Source organism: Octopus bimaculoides, chromosome 5 (assembly GCF_046866305.1).
Source record: "Octopus bimaculoides isolate indiv1 chromosome 5, ASM4686630v1, whole genome shotgun sequence".
Classification (NCBI taxonomy): Eukaryota; Metazoa; Mollusca; class Cephalopoda; order Octopoda; family Octopodidae; genus Octopus; species Octopus bimaculoides.
In genome coordinates, this window is record NC_142932.1 from 45830740 (window position 1) to 45853239 (window position 22500).

The 22500-nt window shown below is 32.1% G+C and overlaps 1 protein-coding gene across 9 annotated transcripts in view; it reads left to right on the forward strand.

Annotated features, from left to right (window-relative positions):
- The window catches only part of LOC106881595 (uncharacterized), a 191000-nt gene that overhangs the window by 120497 nt on the left and 48003 nt on the right, over positions 1–22500 (forward strand). For all 9 annotated transcript variants that reach the window (XM_052967822.2, XM_089352191.1, XM_052967824.2 and 6 more), the window contains one exon: positions 12201–13682. In XM_052967822.2, the coding sequence (XP_052823782.1) occupies positions 12242–13682 (1441 nt within the window). In that variant the 5' untranslated portion in view covers positions 12201–12241. The remainder of the gene's footprint in view (positions 1–12200; positions 13683–22500) is intronic.

Consider the following 22500-nt stretch of genomic DNA (forward strand, 5'->3'; position numbering starts at 1 on the left):
AACATCGCTTGACAACCGATACTGATGTGTTTACGTCCCCATCACTTAGCAGTCCAGCAAGAGAGACCGATAGAATAAGCACTAGGCTTACAAAGAATAAGTTCTGGGATCGATTTGTTCGACTAAATGCAATTTATGGCAGGGTTGAAGTTAATTAACATTTTACTTAGATGAGGGAAACTTCAGGAGTATAAGTAACTTCTTTTGAAGTGTGAAAGAAATGATGAAGTAGATATGGTATTGAACTATCAAATTATGTATTGAGTTCTGGTTTATTTTAGGAGTTTTGTTTTGTATTTTGGTACTATTACTGTCCCTTATTCCATGCACTTTGTTAGTGGCACTCCATCAATTACAACGACAAGTGCTCTAGTTGATCCAATCACCAGAACAGCCTGCTCATCAAATTTATGTGTAAGTAGCTGAGCACTTTACAGTCGGGCCATACTTTTTACATAGTTCTCAGGGAGATTCAATGTGACACAGAACATGATAAGACTGGCTCTTTGAATTACTTGTGCAACTCATTTTCCAGTGGACTGGAACAATGTGAAATAAAGTGTCTTTCCTAAATGGCCAAGATATGCTGAAAAGAATCAAAATCACAACCTTACAGTCATGAGCCAAATATCTTAACTACTAAGCCATGTACCTTCACAATTCCATACCCAGAGTTCGCCTATTTCTAAAAATATGCGTGCTAGGATTCTTTGAGAATTATCTACATACACTAGCATCTTATTCGGAGATAAAAGGTACTTAGAGAAATATGTATCATACCACCATAAATGGATTTGATGTGTGTACAACACAGCATACTATGATTTGTATTATTTCTTTTTGTCTGCTTAGAATTATAGAACAAGCTTTTAATATTTATGAATTAAAAATTAATCCTTTGTGTTAAGAAGATCTTTGCAATTTTAGAGATATTACAATTTATATCAGTTTATTATATTGTTTGACCATATGGTCTACAATGCAAGCCAAGATACTCTCTTACTGTTTACTTTAATAAACAGCATTTTTATATGCTATCTACTTACAATTAAATATGTTGAATTTTGAGTTTAGGAGAATAGTCAGAAAATGTAGGTTTCAATTGCTTTCTTCAGTCCCATGACAAAGTTTGAAGAAAGAGCTGTAAACTAATTTAACATATATCAATTATACAATACCCCTGCTTTTTACTGCAGTGAAGAGCACCATTGAACAATGCTTATTTACATGGGTCATTTAACTACCATCGGGCAAATGAAACAGGACATAATGCTAGATTGATGATCAAATATGGACTGAAAAGCCTCTTGTTAGTAAACTGGTCAATTACAATTTTCTTTGCAGTATTGAATATTATGCAAATTTAGGGTAATGAGTAATAGAAATAGGATAATATTGGATTGAATGCTTTTTCCAGAATCTAAGTTAAATTCTTTTACATTTTAGTTCAAAAGTCTATGTAAATGGCTTTGCTTTACATCTATCTTGGGTTTGATAAACAAAAGTACCAGTAAAGTATCGGTATAATTTCCACAAATTTATGTTCTTGTACCAATGTTAGAAATCAATGTTGCTCAAATACTTTATTATCATAATGATAGTTTTTGATTGTTACTCAAGTTCATTCCGCTATTATTTAACTCTTAGAACTGAATGGGTATGAAAAATATTTAAAAGTAAAATATCAACATGAACAAAATAAAATGACAGTAGAACAGAATATAAAACAAAGCTTCAGGTAGGAAATAATGAATAAGATTTTTATTCTGCTTCTGCTAAAGTAAAAGTATATCTCATTGAATTACTGTGTTTGATAAGTAATGATCATTATTGTTATCAACTATCACTATCTTCATCATTATAGTTGTTATTCTCATTAACATCATCATAAAGTGGACATTATTGTCAATACAGTCATCATTTTGTCATTATTGTCATCATTAACTGATTGTCACCATCATATCACTCTCATTGTTTTTGATTTTGTAGCATCAATGGATTTAGTAGGTGTGTAACACAGCATTCTACCACTTGTATTATTTTATTGTCATTTTCTATTTAAATTCCAATGTCTCAGATCTGACCAAACCACATGCTTTCTTAGATTCATAGATTATATGACCATCAGAGACTTAGTAAAAATAATAATATATACAATATATGTGTGTGTGCATTCCAGCTAATAAGATTGAATATTACTTTAGAGTTTCTCCAACAACCAATTCATTCATTGTGTGGATTAAACTGTATCTGATGAAATAACTGGATGTTGAGAAGAATCCAGAATAAAAACCAATTGTATCAGCAGAAATAGATACATGTGAGTGTCTGTGTTTATCTTTATGTGTATAAATGTATGTATATACATATATATACACACATACTATATGTATACTTATATATATATATATATATATATATATATATATACATATACATTGCATACACATTCACATACACACTCACACATTTTGGGACCCATCGTCTGGTGTCCAGACGATGGGACCCAAACAGTTAATCCTGGATTAATTAAAGAGTTAAGTCTTGCCAATCAATAGCTTCTGGTAACTTTATGACACACCTACTACATGTAACTATCCTTACTGAAAATCTTGTTACTGATGGTTGAATCCATCTGAAACACACATACTAGAAGTAGCAAAAGGCCTCTAATGGTCTATATCAATTTTTTATTGTTTCAATTTCATAGGTATTATTGGTATTCCAATATGGAAAACTCATTGCTGCTGCACCTTCTCCTCCTCCTCTTACTACTACTACTACTACTACTACTACTGATTTTTTAAATTTGACAGGAGTTCACAGATTTGTAGTGGAGGAGCAGAGTTAAGTTAATCTGAAGCTACCAGGACATGTTTGACTCTTATTCTGTTGTGTTTGAGAGGATAAGTAAAATAGATATGCTTGCAGGATTTTAAATCAAATAGTAAAGGGGAGTCTAACCAGACTATCACTTCTGCCATTCCACCTCCTTATACACAAATAAAAGCATGAAAGACACAAGCCAATGATGAAGTTGCTAAACTTACTAGAAATAACAGCCACAATTCCTTCAAAACACGTCCCATATTAAGTGACTTTAAAAAAGACATATTGGATAATACATAAAATATATGTATATGTAAAATGGCAAAGTTAGAATATAGCAATCCATTAGTGAACTCATCTCACTTCATGCCTAAAATAAATTTTGGCTGTACCAATGACTTTTTACACACACACACACACACACACACACATGCTATATATAATGTATTCATGTGTGTGTATATATATGTGTGTGTATGTATGTGTGAATATGCGAGTCTGTTTATAAATATATATATATATATATATATATGTATGCATGCATGTAAATATATGTATATATATGTATATATATATATATATATATATATATATATATATATGTATATATATATATATATATATACATGTTCATATATCTAATATGTATGTAGTGTATGTCTGTGAGTGTAGAGTTACTAAAAAAAATTGGATTTAAATTTTCTGTAAGCATTGAAGCACTTTCTCTTCCCCTCTTTCACAGTCTTTTTTTGTGTATGTGTGTTATTTATTTTGTTGTTCTTGGAGGGAGGTTATGTGTAGGCTGCAGGGAAGATGTAAAAGGAGAGAGAGAAAGATATATATATATATATATATATATATATATATATATATATATATATATATATATATAGAGAGAGAGAGAGAGAGAGAGAGAGAGAGAGAGAGAGAGAGACAGGTGGTGGGGAGCAGGATTGTTTTTGTTTTTGCGTATATTTTTTCATATCTAAAAATCACAACAGATTTTGTTTTTCTCTTCATTGTTAAAATTACTTCCTGTGAAGGTGTTGCAATTTTAACTTAATCAAGGTACTTAGAAAATAAACATGAGAGCAAGAAGAACAAGAAACACTACTGCTATTGATTTCAAGCAAATTGTTTATATACCTACTTCCATTGATCTCTCAGTATCATTTGCAATGCTCCAGTGGCTCTTCAATGGTGTCGGTCAATGCTAGATCTTTATATATTTATTATAGCATTGGTTTAAACCATTCCATCTACTTAAATAGGAACAAAGAGCATTAAACAATATTGATTAATATCCTACATATCTTCTACTGATTTATTATTATTATTATTATTATTATTATTCTTTTTGTTGTTGTTGTTATTATTAGCAATGTGATAGTGGTGGTAGTAGTTGTGATACAAAGCCAGAATTTTCTTTGTCTGATCATATGCTATTACTTAACTTGATTTTGGAATTCATATAATTTTAGCTGCTTGCTTATTTTATCTATTTTCTGTGAACTCCAGATTTTAAATGAAATTACACATTGTATGTGTGTATACGTGTATGTGTGTTTGAGACTGTTGCATTGTATATATGTTCAAAACATTGACATGTGAACATGAAGATAAAAGAAATCTATTAAAATGCAAAGTTTAACCCCATTTGTTCTCAGGTATATGCATATTTGTACTGGTATCTTTGTGTATATACACATAGTGATGAATATAGTAAGAGTGAGAGTAATAACTGTATAAGTCAATGCTTAACTAATTCAGGTTGAGTAACCCTAACCAGATGAATTATATCTAGTATAGATAGAAGGATAAGTTGAAAGTAGGTATCATGCCAAGAAATTTCAGTAACTAGTCACTACATGTAGATTGGTAAACATAAGTTTATACTGTTGTTCCGGTTTACCTTCAAGTTATTTCTGACTGAGCAGATGCATGGTCAAAAGCTATCTGACCTTGATCAGCTTGTTTGAATTTCAAGAATAGTGTATCCAGAACTACAATATCCAATCTGTCCTTTCTGTTTTTTTGTATTTTAAGATAATAGGGTTCGATCTAAGAGAGATTTGGTTAGTATTTCTAGGAAATTAAATGGCCAGCTAAAGTCTCACTAGATTTTTTTTTTTTTTTTTTTTGTGAAGTGTCTATGTAGAGGGGACAACAAACAGTTAAAAGATTTGACAGTAAGGAGTATAGTTAATTTAACTGACTTGACCCTTTTGTACATGACTGGCACTTATATAACTGAAATTCTTCTATGCATATAAAAGGCAAGGTTGGCTCTGCAAAGATAGTTTGTTAATAGAACGCAAAGGGACATAATTTGATACCACTGAACATTTTATCATTTCAAATTACAATGTTTTCTGTAGGCCCTTCCTGTATGCTTCCTTCCCCCAGATTGAGACGTGGTTCATTGGCTTGTAGTTCTGAGCTCATTTCTTCCAGCAAAGAAAGATTGTTCTACTCAGCAGGTGATATATCTCTCACCAGTATAATGCTACAAAAGTCCTGGATCTTTTGCAATATGGAAAAAGAAAGATTTAGGATTTAGCACTAATGATTGTGATAGAAATCTTTTCTGAATACTTTCATTATGTTGCCTTTAGTCAGATTAATGTCATTTAAAATTTGTCAACAACCTTAAACTGGTTGTTTTCAAATTTCTTACTTGTAGCTTATATAAAAATATTTTGATACACATTGTGTGTAAACTAAAATGTATTGAGAAATTATAGCCTACTTTTTTATTATTTTTAACTGGCAAAAAACTTACAGGGGTTGAGAGTTTCATGCTTGACACTTCTCAAATTAGCTTCAGCTTTTGAAGCTTGTTTTTTATATAGTGTGAATTACAATTCTTTCTGGAATGTTTGATTAAAAGTTAACATTGATGGTCACATGAAAATTGCTTAGGTTTTAAAATAATCTTCCCATTAAGCAGAAAGTAATCTTGAGAGGAGCTTATAAATATAATAATTAAAAGTATAGAAAATATCAAGTGCTATCTTCTATATTCAATAGATGAAGCATAATTATCAAGAATTTATATTTAGAATTTTGGATATTTTTTACATATTTTTTAAAATATACAATACATGTGATGGATGTTAAATGATGATGATGATGTGAGTGTTTATGTGTACATGAGTGATGATGATGATGTGAATGCTTATATGTACATGCATGTGTGTGAATGCCATAGTACACTGTTTGCCTTGGAACATTGCTTGTACTACTATTTCAATTTTTAGCTTGTCATATTGATGTGGCATTATAAAATATAACACTGCACCCAGATTAGTATCAGAAAATAGTATTATAAATTTAATTGAATATTTAAACATCTTTTATGAACAGACGTTATTAATAAAACATTGTAATAATATATTTTAAGCCTCATCTGTGTGCACAAGTGTGTGTACATACATATATAAGTATATACGTGTAGCTACATAATGTGCGTGTGTGTATGTATATATATATTTATGTAAAATAAACAAAAATGAGCTAAGAGGAATAACCCAGAGTAGCCAATGGTACATGTATTTGAACAACATAGACAAATAATGCAGTTTTTAGACTCTGTTTTGTTTACACTGTGGCTAATCTTGTTCAATATATTCTCAAATACATCTATCATTTGTCTTTTACTTGTTCCAGTCATCAGACTTTGGCCATGTTGGGGCACTGCCTTGAAGAATTTTAGTCGAACAAATCGAACTCTAGAACTTATTTTTTTTTTAAGTATAGTACTTATTCTATCAGTGACTTTTGTCAAACTGCTAAGTTATGGGGATGCAAATACACCAACACCAGTTGTCAAACAGTGGGGAGGTACAAACACAGACACAAACACACACACACACACACAGATATGATGGGCTTCTTTCAATTTCTCTCTATCAAACCCATTCACAAACCCTTGGAAGACACTTACCCAAGGTCCCATGGAGGGGGACTGAGCCTGGAACCATGTGGTTGGGAAGCAAGCTTCCTACCACACAGTCATGCCTGTAGGCATATCTATATGTGCAAACACATATTTACATATATCCTTTATTTGTTCATATTTTTTCATTGAAAATGTGTGCTTCATCATGAATATTCAAATGGGCTTCATGTACATATGTTATATACCAATTGTTGTTGAGTCCTTAGTTAACCCTGATTAAGCAAAACTTATAATTAAAGGCTTTCCAGTCATGGCTCATTCAAAACTACATTTTATCGTGTATGTCTTATCATTATATATAACACTGAGGTTTGATTTAAGGAAGAATTGGTTGCTATTTTTAGCATGTCCATGATGTATACATGTGCATGCATGTAATAACTTTACAAACTCATGTGAAAAGAGTTTCTTGTCTTTATGATACCTTGAGGTATGAGTTCTGTAACTCTAGTAACTATACACACACTTTTGGCTATTTTTACATTTCTTAAAATTGGACCTTGAAATTTTACTTTCATTTATCTATTATTATAAAACATCTTTTATTAAGCTAGGGCATCTCCATTTTGTTAACCCCTTTTTTCTCCTTGTGTCTGTTTTACATGTGTGTGTGTGTGTGTGTGTGTTCATATTTCTCAGCCTTGCTTAACAAGCTTCGCCTATCTTAAGTTTCCTTTCATCTTTTAAAAATGTACTGGTTTTCCACTGAACCTGCTGTCTAAAACTTGCCATCTCTTCAATATGCCTTGTTGTATGCTAAAAATAAATTAATAGGTTGACTATTGGATTTCTCTCTCTCTCTCTCTTTCTTTCTTTCCTTCAGTCCCACCTGCACTCCCTCTCTTTTACTCACTCATTTTTACTCACCTTATGTCTCTCTCCCTCTATTTCTCTTTTTCTTTCATATGATCCAAGAACTTAATTCTTCCGTTTTAATATGCTAGTAGTATTAGGACAGGTGAAATGCTGCATTCTTTCCTTTTTTTAGACATTTATTTTATTTTTTATTTTTTTATTTTTTTCTCTATGGCAATAAAGATATAGGATTATTCCATAATGCAACAATCCTAGAAATAGCTATTTTTTGGTCTTTCACAGTTTCATTCTCAGAATTTAGGATTAAGATTTTGATTTCTGAAGACAAGGTCAAGCTGACTGAAAACAGTCTTTACTTTATTGTTGTATGTATGATGCACAAACAGATGATCAGAAAATTCATCAAAGATGTGCCACTTTTCTATATCAAATCTCCCTATTCTGTTACATTCTTATTGCTTACCTAGATTATTTATAAAAGTTGAGTTTGCTAAGCTGGTTTTGGACTATCTTCACCTAAGTCAAGAGTTTGAATTTACTACTTGTATTTTGTTACCTTTATGGGCAGAATACATTATTCTACACTGCTTTAGTTCTCATAATCATCAGACACAGGTAGCCACAAGCTGACATCTGCTAAATAATCTGATCCGTTTTGTTATTGAATCCAAAATTCTGTTCAAAACTACACTCTGTAAAGAATAGCAAGAGAACAACATGCCATTTCATACTAAACTCAACACACATACAAAGCAGTAACCAATTTAGGCAACTATTAAACCTGTATACTACTCTTGGGTGGTACTTAATTAGTTAGGGTGGAACTTAATTAGTCTTTGTTATACTGTAGCCACTTTAATGCTGTGTGTGCGCATGTATAAGTGTGCATGTCTGTGTGTATCTGTGAATTTTAGACATATGCATTTGTTTATATGATTTGTGACATTTTACTTTATCTTTTCTGCATGTATGCATTTGGAATGTATATATAAATATGTCCTTTTTACTGTTTGACTCTATGGATATGCGTATATGTATCTAAGTGCATATCTATGTATGAGTGTTCATATTTCTCCTGTTTCTCTTCTGTGCACACGTGTGTATCAGTGTATGTATTTATGCATATGTATGTGTGTAGAAGACAGCTGTATGTGGATTTGTGTGATTAGGTTTGTGAATGTATCTATATATCTTTTGTCTGCATGTGTACCTTTGTATATCCGTTTGAAATGTAATTCAAATTTTGAAATAAAATTAATATTTCTACCAGCTGCATTATTGCACTCATGTCATATATTGTGTAAGCATTTCATAAAATGTTCATAGTGCATATGGCATAATAAACACTCTCACACATACACATGTGTAATGTGAGTGTATGTGCATATGTGTGTGTGTGTGTGTGTTCACATATGAGCATGCATATGTGTGTGTGTGTGTGTGTGTGTGTGTGTGTGTGTGTGTGTGTTTGAGTCCATTTGCTGTATTATCTCTTTTCTTCCAAAAAGTCCATTTGCCTTACAAACAAAGACATTGGAACAAAGAATGGCCAGTTAGTTTCCCCATGGGCTATTTTGTATAACTCAAATAATAATAATAATAATAATAATAATAATAATAACAATAATAATAGCAGCAGCAGCAGCAATGAGGGTGATGATGATGGTGGTAATAAATAAATAAATCAATAGATAAATAAGTGTATCATTTTAGTGTAACTTTAAAATGCAAAATTATATCTATTAATTTCCATCCGTTCCTCTGTAAATGCTTGATGTTTCTGAGTATATCATTAATGCAAAAATTAAAATTATGCATATATTACAAGCAGCATTTATCTAGTTTTGTTTGTTCATGTGTGTAGAGTGTTGGTGGGGCATGTGTATATGTATGTTCAGCCCTATCTCTTTTTCTTTCTCACACTTTGTCTTCCCTTTTCTCTATTTCATTGTATCCCATTTATATAAATCTTACTTAAATTTTCTTAGGACTTTAGTGGGAAGAAAGTGGGTACATTAGTTCATTGTTGTTCTTGATGTTCTTTTTGTTTGAGTGAACATATCTGGATGTTTGCATGCATGTGTGTTATATGTACTTCCATCTCTTCATCTCTTTCTATTTTGCTGTTCCATTCTTTCTTTCACTCTCAGTTCTGTCTCTTTCATTAATATATCTTGTTCCTTTATTGTTGAGTTGTTTGTATGGACATTGATACTTGTGTGAGCACGTGTGTGTGTGTGTGTGTGTGTGTGTGTGTGTGTGTGTGTGTGTGTGCGCGCGTGTGTATGTTTCCATCTCTTAATTTCTTTCTTTACACCCACTTTCTCACCCACCTCTTCCCTCCTTATGTTTATAAGTTTACTCATTTGTATGCACCACAGTAAAAATCAACTCCATTGATGACATAGATTAAGGAATCACAATGAATCACAGTTCCACATATTGTTTCATTCCTTCTATATGCTTAATTCAAATACGGTAGGATTGCATATATGTAATATAGTGACTTAAATATCCATCAATGAACTGTAATTATTCATAAAATTAGTTGACAAAAATTCCCTGTAAGGGTACTTTAAATCTAAAAATAACAAGCAAGGAAGATAACTCTAGTAAGACTGGCTAATTGAAATTTTTGCTAAGTATGGGCAATGTGTATGGAGTAGATCTTGTCTTTAAAGCTAACCAGTGAAAGCATTTCAATCTTATTAGATCTCCACAGGGAAGCATACTGTACACAGTTTGTGAGATTAAGGCAGATATATAAGCAAAGAAATGGCAGAGTGTAGTGATGCTGATATTTAGTAGTTTTCTATTAATGCCTAGATGTATCCATACGCTCATTCATTTAATTTAACTATCTACTATATTTTTATATCCTTCCTCTGATTGGTCTTTTGGTTTCTTTTCATATTTGTTTCTATCTTACATGTATTTGTTGAATATTATTGTTCCCTTAATTCATTATTTATTTTTTGGCAAGGCTATTTGTTTGTTCCATTCGAAAAATATCTATTTTGTCTATAGCTTTTATTTTTACAACCGCCTCCACAATCATCATGCTCATTGTCATCTTACATTATTTGTTTATGAAAAGGTTTGCTTCTCCTCAAGGATAACTTTTCATTTCTTTGTAAACATTCAGATTTCATATCTTCATTTATTATTCTATTCATTGTAAACTATTAAACACACAGTACACACACACACACACACACACACACACACACACAGACACACACAGACACACACACACACACACACACACACACACACACACACACACACACAGTATTTATATATGTTTGTATATGTGTATGTATATATGTTTATATATAGAAATGTACTTACGTGTATATTTATGTATTAGTTTTAAATATGTGTACGTGTAAGTAGTAGTAGTTGTGAATATGAGAGGGAAAGTTACCTTTAATTAAATTTGATTTGTTATGTAAAATATCACTGCCCACTTATGTCAGTATGGTTGTATAATTGTACTTAGTGATTTGACAGGGAAATCATATTGATTTTATAATCTACCTATTTGTGTTAAGATCACACAGGCCTGCCTTGCAGTTATAGTACAGTAGTTGTATTTCAAGGCAACATACAAGATATAAGGCAGCAATTAACTGCCTAAATGTCTCACTAAACAGTACATCTTGTCATAATCAGCTGCCAGTTAATGCAAGCAGGCATGGAATATTGTGTTTTATTATCATTATTGTTGTTGTCATTAAAATAACTTGTGTATGTGTGTGTGTAGTCGTAGTAGTAGTAGTAGTAGTAGTAGTAGTAGTAGTAGTAGTAGTAGTAGTTGCAGCAGCAGTAGTAGTAGTAGTAGAAGATCTTTTTTAATTATATATCTTCATGTTCTGAGTTTTAATTTTGCCCTATTCAGTTTTGCCTTAGACCCCACCAGGGTCAATAAATTATGTACCAGTAATGTACTAAAGTTGATTAAATTGACATCCCTTCTTGGAATTTAAGTTCAAATTCTGCTGAAGTTTAATTTGCCTATCATCCTTTCAGGATTGATAAAATGAGTACCAGTTGAGTATGATTGGCTAGTCCCTCCCATCAAGCATTTTAGGTTTTGTATCTATAGTAGTAAGGGTTCTTAAGGTATGGAATGAGTGTTGATTAAATAATTTCCCTTTAATTTCAGTTCAAATTCTGCAATTTGTTGCCATGTAAGGGGAAGTTGTATGAAATCTTGTGTATTGCACATAGGCACATTCCTATGTGCAGTTTTCAAAGCAACCTGTTTTGAATATTATTGTGTTTTCTAGTGATTGATGAACAAATTGTAGACCGATAGATAGATAGATAGATAGATAGATAGACAGAGAGAGAGAGAAAGAGAGAGAGAGAGACATACATACAGACAGATAGCTAGAGAGTGTGTGTGTGTGTGTGTGTAATAGATAGACCAGGACAGTCTCAAGTTTTTGTTTAAAATTACTAAAAAATTATTATTTCTGTTTGTCATAATTTACAAATCTGAACTATCCTATAAAAATTTTGTCTCTCTTATCAAAGTTAGAGAAACTAAAAAATACTTAAAGATTTTTTATTTTCTTGTATGTTTCAGAACCATGCCCAGTGCCTAGTATCAAAAGGAAAGTTATCAGAATGATGGACATAGAGTCTCCCACTTATATGCGAAACCCTACACCCCTCCAAAGCCAACAAACACCTAGAACAATGGTTATAGAAGCACAGTCTCCTACTCTTCCAACCCGACCTTTGACCATAGAGCCTCCCCGAACCCTCTCTATGGATTCTCCCAATAGTAGACAGCTGACAGTTGATCCACCACTTACCCCACAATCTCTAACTCCTTCTGCACGGCCAGTCACTCTTGAATCTCAGACACAGCCGATTCTCATGAGACCAATGCCACTAGCACAAACACCATCACCCCCTGCCCCCACCGGATCTCCTGTTGTCGAGCCCCTCAATCTACATGACCCCAGACCCATCACTCCAGAAGCTTCACCCCCAGATAATTCATCTAGTCAATGTGTACCTGATGATATAGCTATGGATTCTCCACTTGATTTGCCCCAGCAACTGCAGCAGCAATCACTATTAGGTGAGAACAATGGCCACAATGGAAGTTTAACCACACCACCTGTACTTGAAATGCCATCTTCAGATGTACTTTCTGAACAACACCCTATAGAGAATGGTTCGTCTTCATTGTCTGTTCCAAGTCCAATCTCTGCTGAAGATGACATTGAAATGAAGAACAGTCCCAGTGCTCTTGGCCAATCCTCTGATAAACATAAATCTCGACGAAAGCGATCTTTGGAGGACATCATTAGTAAGATTAGAGACAGTAGTTACACTGGTAAAGAGAATGAAGACATTTTGCACCATGTCAAAGAAGGGCGCTTTTTCCTTGATGAAGGAGATGACCTGATGCAGCATATCAAGGAAAACAGTAGCCTGTGCAGTGAAGAAAGCGAAGAAGAACATGTCAGCGATTCATTAATGACTGACAAAAAAATTGTTGAGGAAGAAGACAATAAATCACTGGCTGATGACAGCAGACAGATGATTCCTATGTCCACATCTTTCCCAGAGAAGAAAGACCTTGACCTACATGCCCCATTGAACATTCCAGAACACAAAAAATTCACTCACAATGCACTTGATCTCTTGGCTTCCAACAGTGGTGATACTGCTTTTCCACACCCTGCTTTGATGACTTCCAAGTTGAATGGGTGGCTTCATTCCCCTTTCAATGGTCTTGGTCCACTTCCTTTCCCAACCCATCCCGTAGACCATACCTTGGCAGCTCGATACCTCCCAGTCTTTGCTAACAAATTCACTAGTCCGCCTGAAGGAGGAGAAAAGGACTATCTTAAATGTCAGTATTGTGAAAGAACATTCCGTCGACAAAAAAACTTGGAGAACCACGTTGAAAACACGCATCATGGAAAGGGACCGAACAACAAGCGTAAATCTGGAGACTCTGTGCAAGGGGATATGTACTTTAAATGCACACATTGTCCTTACACAACCAAACATCAGAGCAACCTTTATGTCCATCTGCGGATTCACACGGGTAGGTTTTTCTTTCTTATCTTATATTTATTTAATTTCCATACATTTTAAATTTAATTTAGTTCATATATTTTGTTTTTATGATCTTTTTAAAATTGCACTTTCTGTGTCTGTTTACTATGTGTGTACATTCACTTGTCTTTGCACCATATTCATATTGCTATTAATGGAAGAATTCTCTTTTGTTGAAGTAAAAAAAATAAATAAATAAAGGTAGTGTTTTGAAACTGATTATCATGATGATTGTCATCTTCCTTGTCATCGTCGTCATCATCATCATCAATATTATTATTATTATTATTATTATTATTATTATTATTATTATTATTATTATTATTATTGTCATCCTCATAATCCTTATCATCATCAGCAGTAGTAGCATAGTTAACCTTACCAAATTAATAGAATAGGGCCTAATTCTCAGCAACATGATCCTGCAGACTGGTTCCAATTTCTTGTCAAAAGCTGTTCCCTTATGAGAAATAAAATCAAATCAACATAATCTCAGTCTGCCCTTTATTTCAGTTGGGACATAAGTAAAAAAAGAAACATTCTTATCATTACTATTATTATTTAGAAAGGTGAAAAGGCCTGAACAGAAGAAGAATAAGATTACTAGCTATGAGAGTAGGAAAACATATCTTCCTACTATAAATTCATTATATTAAAATCTTATAGCCTGCTATATACTTTTGCACTTGGTGGTAAACTTCTGATTATGAATAAAACATAAGCTCTTAAATTTTTCAGTGAAAAGGAGTCATCTGCTTAGTTTTGATTCTTATTGGCAATGATTTTGCTTGCTCACCACACTAATTCCATTGGACAGTGTTTAAATGTAACAAATTTCCCATATATTCTTTGATAATAGAGAGGAAGTGCCCTATGCTTAATTGAGAAAGTATCATTAGAACTACATTCTTTAAAGGCATGTATATTACACAAGTTTTTTTTTCCTCTCTATCTGTTGGAACAAAATTATTTGGTAGAATAGTAGACTACCAGCTTGTTGATCTGGAGTTTATTTCTTATAGTGTTTACTGGACAGTACATGTAATTCTACTGTTCCTCACTTTATCTAGCCATTGAAAACAGATATCTGGAGACATGTGATAGAGTGGTCTCATATTTTCAGAGAGATAAGCTTCCTACCATGAAAGCAAGTAGCAGTCCTTAATGACTTACTCATATCCCACAAAGCATAAATTTTCATATTGTATAGATTTGAAGTGTTATGCTCATGTAAGAAACCATGATTGGTCAACTCAGAGGAAATCAATTGGGATAAATTACTTTACCATACCTGAAGTCTGCTACCTCTCTGTTCAGTTTTCTTTTCATCCAAGCCTCATTGTTTGGTAAGGTAACAATCTAAATTATAGTCATGTTTGATTTGCCATTCATTCTTCTGAAGGTGATAAAATAAATACCAATCAGGCAATGTATTCAGTCAAAGCAACCACACTCCTTCAAAAATATGTTGTTTCTGAAAGGATCCTATGGAGGAAGTGCCTGAGGGCTATGTCCCCATAACCTGTCCAAGAACAGTGGAAAGAGAAAATGAATGAATTATAATTATTATGTTAGTATTTTAAGGTGGTAAGTTGGCAGGATCACAAGAGCATAAGAAAAATTACTGTGTGCTATTAATGCTTACCTTTTACATTGTTAGTTCAAATTCCCCAAGGATCAGCCTTGACTTTCATCCATCGAGGGTCAGTAAAATCAAGTACTGGTGCAACTACTAAGATCAATGGAATTTACTCGCTTTCCACTCAAAATTGTTGGCCTTGTACCTAAATAACAAACCACCACTACTATCACTATCAGCAGAAGCAGGAACAGCAAAACCACCACCACCATCCTATCATCATCATCATATCATCATCATCATCATCATCATCATCATCATCATCATCATCATCATCACAATTAGCATCATTGTTGTGATATTAGAAGCTTCAGTCACAAAAAGATATTACAAGACATTAATTAAGTAAAAATAAAAGTCACTGTTTTTAAATATCCCTAGTTTTTAATACAATGAAATTATACAAAGAGTAATTTAAATTATTGCTTTTATGCCATTTCATAGATAAACTCTTTTAAAACACTCCTTATATGTATGTTGGTGAACTGAATGCTGTGTTATGTGTATTCATATTGTGTACTCCAACTTTCAGAAATCAAGCTAATGCATATGTTTGAAAGGTGTTTCAAACAGAATTTATATTGTATATGTTGATGGTGTAATTTTGGGGTATATTATTCTTCATATTTCTTTTTGACATCTTTAATGTAGTTGCATAATTAACCATTTTCATAACTAATATAAAATGAAAACATTTATATATCATTGTTTAACAATATTTTTCAAGTTTTATTTTAGGATTTCACAAACTGTGTATTCATGTAACTCTAAGTAGTTCATTTTTTTGATATTTTTTTTGCCTTCCTTTTTGTAATAAAGAGCACTGTATAATACAGATTGTTTACAAGTATCTTATAATTTAACAAATTTAACAAATTATATCTTATTATTTAACAAATTCAATGCATAAATCATACTTTAGGATTGTCTTATAACTTTAAAAATGTTTCATAAGTCAAGTACTCACCTCACTCAAGTCAGTTTGCCTGATATTACAGAGATAGCCATCATCAGCATATGATCAGAAACATTGATAAAGTCAGTGCACTCAGCTATTCTTTCTGATCACACTGTCAATAGTAGATCATCAACAAAACATTGCAAACTAATGAAATACCTGTGTTACAGAGATACAACTGCCTGATACTTCCAAAGTTTACACTATGGTATCTGTTTTCATTTAGCTGGGCCGTGCTATTGAATGTTGTGTTTTGTTCATGAACACAATATAGTGACATTATGATGCTTTATCCTGAATAACTTAAAACAGGTCTATTTTTGCTTGAGATTTTTTTTCTTTTTTTTTTCTGTTTCTGTCTACTCAAGAAAAAAATTATTTAGTATAAAGAAACAAATTGGTTGTGTGAATCAGATGCGAGACCAGTGACCCCATCATAATGCTATATGATTTTGGCAAGGCATGTAACACTTCTTATCTTAGCATTAGCTGAGGGCAGTAGCTACTTATTCCATCATATACTCAGTGTACACATATTCAAATCTCTAAAAAAAAAAGAATAAATAAATAAATAAATATACTATCCCATCTATGTATTAACAAAAGATATAAGAATTTCAGCAGCTGTGCTCACTACTGAAAACTGATTTGGATCAATGTCATTTTATATATCGGTCATTTTTAAAAAAATATTCACTTTCTCTCATAGACTCACACAGACATGTATGTAAATAAAATTGTGTAGTATAAGTTGTTAATAGACTAATCTAATTTTTTACCTTCTTTGCTTCCCTTTGGTTATTCCTGAAATTTTAATTGTTACCACACACAAGCTAATAAAAAACGTAAGAAAGAATAGAAAACATTTGTCAGTTTTATAGGGCCCTTCCTAAGCCTATTTTTCTCAGAAGTTAGTTGCATATTTCTACAGAGTATTGTTTTTACAAATAGGGTATGATTGAACCATTGAGTGTTAAGTCTCTTTGTAGCAATGCTGCAACCAACCAAATTATTGACAGATTATGAAATGTCGATTCGATTTGTTCATAGTTCTATATTCATATAAATTCCTACTAATATGACCAGTTATGTCATATAATATACTTTGTTATAGTATAGGTTTACAATTAACCCTTTCATAACTATATTTCTTATCAAATACATTGCTTATGTTTTTTAGTTAATTTTTAAAGTAATAAGTAATTTGGAAGGATTCAGTAAAATAACTAACCATACCGTTGTTAAGAAGTTTAGTAATTATCTTAACAGAAAATTTTTACATAATGATATTCTGGAATGTTTTAATTTTAATATGAATACTTAGAAATAAGATGTAGTCTCATGGGGATTGTTATCAAAGAGGTTAACAAATCTTGAATTTCTATTGATTCAGTATAAGTTAAAGTAATTTCAATAAAATTATGTATGCATACATTATATATATATATACACACACACATTATATATATATATATATATATATATATATATATATATATATATATATAGATATACACATACACATACAATCATACAGACATATATGAATATCTGGATGTAGGCATAGTTGAGTAGTTATGATTATTTTTCTGTCAAGAAAGCTCATGTTTGATTACACTACATGGTATCTCAGGCAAACGTTTTTGTTTTTTTTTTCACCACATCCTCTGGTTGATCCATTGACTTGTAAGTGAAATAGTGCTGAGAGAAAAACTATGTGGATGGATTGTACATTTAATCCAAAGAGTAACATTGTTACATACTCAGTTGTGATTTAACATGAGGATTACATTAAAGATAGAAGTGCCTGTGAAATACTCACCTACTGATATAATTCCATGAATAGCTAGTTCATTTGATCAAATGATGAGAATATTCATCATCGTAACTGGTAGAGATCTATTTACTTTTGACTCTGTGTGCATGTGTGCACCTATGCATATATGCATATATATAGTATTGTGTGTGTGTATGTGTGTGTGTTTGTGTGTATATGTATAGATAGATAGATAGATATAAACTTAAGATGCATTGTATACATTGTATTTTCTAATATAATCTTATCTTCATATATCTACAATAAACTTGCCAAAATTAAAATTTAGTTATTATAAGCTTAAATATTGAATGTTCTATTAAATTCAATTTACAAACGCTTTTTTTTTGGCTAATATTCATTATCACTCAAATGTTACTTAACTTGTGCCTTAATGATGATTATAATTATACATGTGTTTGTGTATGTGTGTGTGATGTGTGTGTATATGTATGTGTGTGTCTGTGTTTGTGTATGTATGTGTGTGTGTGTGCATGTGAAAAATACATGTCTCTATATGTATACATAAAATTTAAATTATAGTTTAAAGAACCTTATGAAAAATTGTGAAATAGAAACTACAAGTATCATTTTACATTAGATTATATAGCCTTGTAACGACTTCCGATTATTCAAACTTGCCTTGTCTTAGTATCTCATTACAATGATGAGTCATCAGGAATTAATCTGCTGAGTGGTGGCAATTAGATTTTGGCACATCTTCACAAATATTCATTAACTATTACATCCACTTACTTGTACAATTTGTTGAGACATATGAGTATGGTTTATAGTTTGTTTCTTTACTTTGTTCATATTCATGATATTAAGGGGGTGTGAGAGAAAAAGAGAGGAGAGAGAGAGAGAGAGAGAGAGAGCAAGGTACACACAGAAACAAGTATACAAAGACACACATACTCACATATATAGATTTTTTTTTTATCAAATAATGGTTTCAGTCATTGCACTGTGGCCGCCACGCTGGGGTACTACCTTAAAAAGTTTTGACTGACTCCAGTACATTTTCTGTCAAGTATTTGCTTTATTATCACAGTTTGAGTCACAAAGTTATGTCACATTAAGTGATACAAATAAACACACACACACACACACACAACATAGATATTCACTCATACAGGTACTCACACACAAAACGCACACATGCTTTCAGAGAACTTCTGTATAGTTTATGTCTAGTAAATTCTACTTGCCAAATACTGGTCAACTTGAGGCTAAAGCAGAAGACATGTTCATGGCACTATGCTGTAGAATTGAATCCAGAACAATAGGGTTCCAAAGTGAACTTCTAACCACACAATCATGCTTATTCCTATGTCATTCTTACCATCTTTGTTACTGGTTTAGCATCTGTTTTCCCAAACAGTATAGGTTGATCAGATTTACAGTATCACAGATTTCTACTCCTCTAGTTTATGCAGTAAATTTTTGATCTGTAAAATCGAACAATCTGTAATCCCATTACCATCTCTGATGTTATCTTACAATACTTTTTCACTTTGCAAGAATCATCTATCAGATGTTTGTACAAGTATGACACTGCTGTGTCCAGTACATGCATCGATTATGGCCCCACTCAGCTCGCACTCATTTGCCTTTCAAGCAAGCTGGTTTTGCTTGTCTTTCCAAATAAAAAAGTTCCTAGTTTATTCATTTCTACCTAAACCACACAGATTTTCTGTTAAGTTACTGTCTGTCTCTCTCTCTCTCTCTTTCTCTCTCTCTCTCTCTCTCTCTCTCTCTCTCTCCCCCCTTGCTTGAAAGGCAAAGTGAATGTGAGCTGAGAGGGGCCATAATCAATGCATGTACTGGACACAGCAGTGCCATACTTGTACAAACATCTGACATAAATAGATGATTCTTGCAATATATACATACATGCACCCAAACATACACATACATGAACATATTAAACACTGCTTAGGACAAAAGGAGAGGCCCTTATAATAGATGTATACAAAGATGGCTACACAGTAGATAGGAATGAGGGGCATAAGTGTATATGTGTATTTGATTTTATGAGAAACTATATATATATATATATATATATATATATATATATATATATATATATATTCTGCATTTATTTAAGCTATTTCTAAGAATATTTTTTTTAAATATTCAAATAATAGGTTTATTTCTGTTATATGTTAATAGTTTCAGATGCCACAAATATTTTACAAACTGCTTTAGAAACTTTGTCTTTGATTAATCATTGCATAAGAACTGGAGCCAACAATATTCTGTTGATGTGCTATGAAATAAGATAGCTGCCAAATGATCGACTGGATTAGTTCATAAACTTTTACCTAATTTAGTTCAAAAACCCTTACTAACTCAGATCATGTCTTCAAGACATGTTTTGTTTCTGTGTACAAAACAATTTTCTATAGTCTTAATCATTGCCAATCTGAACTGATACTAAATAGGTATTATGATTTCCTGGGAGACTTACCTGTGGTTATAAACTATCAGCTTGTCAAAGAGGATATGATTTTCTCTTTCTTATCTACAGTGTACTATGGGATCCAGAGTTCAGTATATATTGTTCTCTAGATTAAAAGAAGGGAGTGGCACACAGGAGAGAGAGAGAGAGAGAGAGAGAGAGAGAGAGAGAGAGAGAGAGAGTAAAATGCATATTTTTAAGATTTGTTTTTTGAAAAATTTTCTTTCATAAATGTGGACAGTTGAAAGAAATTTCCAAAGATTATTCTTAGAGTATTGGACAAAATACTTTGCAATGTTTAGTGATGTCCCTTTATGTTTGTAGTCCAAATACTAGTGTTTACATTGCTATTTATGCATTTGGTTAAAGTGTTAGTAACATCAAGAGTCAACTCAGTCTACATATATATGCGATCACTATTAATTATTTTAAGTATACTGTTCATATGATAAATCTTTATTTTCAACATTAATTAAATTTCAAAATATATTGATTCTGATTTAGAATAATTTTTGATTAATATATTTAAGACAAAAATTAATCAACAAAGTAATGATTAAACCAAGTAAATTTATAAAAAAAGATAAATTATGAAGGACAGACAATATTTCCAACAAAGCTATTTAATATAGATATTGTTTATTTGATCTGACGAAGCTAACATCTTTTGTCATCAATTTACAACATAGTTAATTTGAACATGTGGTGTTTATTAACATTTTTTTAATATTTACCTTTGGACTTTTCTTTTGAATTGTTGAAGAGTAAATTATTTTCTATTTTCATTACCTATACACACCTACACACACACACACACACACACACCTACACACACACACCTACACACTCATATCAGCATGAAACAGAAGTTAAATGATAATGATGATCTTGAAACTTGAAAAATAATTTACCCTCCATCAAAGAAGGTATAAAAAAAGCATACATGTTATAGATGAATAAATTAGCTACTCATACATATATAGAGATAGATATATACATGTATACACACACACACACACATACACACCCTATACACACACACACACATATATATGCAAAATGTATATATATTGTGTATATTTATGTGTGGATATATATATATATATATATATATATATATCATATATAATTACGTATGTATATATGTGTGTGTACATATATATATAAGGAGAGAGAGAGAGAGTTGTTGTGTTTTCAGAATTTTCATTATGCATTGTATATACACAACAAGAATATGTTCTAAATTATGGTAACCAGTTATATACTGCTTATTAACTTAAAAAAACAATATACTCCTTGCCTTTATGCCTTGTCTAAAAATAATCATCATCATTGTTGTCATAAGGAATCCTTTCATAATAATGATTTCAGTCTCGCATCATTAATCTAGTCAAATGGATTTTGGATGTCTTCTATAGTTGCAGGAGGTGATGGGTGTGACAGAGATACATATGGTTGAAGGGTGGAGAAAATGGTTGGGATCATTGCAGGGAAGGGAAAGGAAACCTCCAAAATGATAATCTGAGCACATTTTGTAGATAAATAGGTATGTAGGTGTGTGTGGATATGGAAAGATAAGGTAGGTGGTTGGTGGTTAGGAAACAGAGCAAGAAGCTACATAGAGCAAAGCTTGATCTGTGTTGCATCGTTATTGTGAAGTCTTTGTTGGCTTTTATTTAGGTACTGCTGTTTTATTATGCTTGTTGTTGTTGTTTAGTTTCCAAGAAAGAGACAATGGGAGAGAGAGAGAGAAGAGAGAGGAACTCAACTTTTGACAGTAATAGGAAAGTCCTGACACAGCTATTTCAGTACAGTCTTTTGTATTGACAGAGCCATTGAAATTCAGTGTCTTTCCAACATCTGTCACCTTCTTCCAATACTACCCAACTACTTGCCCTGTTTTTTTTTTTTTTCCAACTAAGTCTCCCCT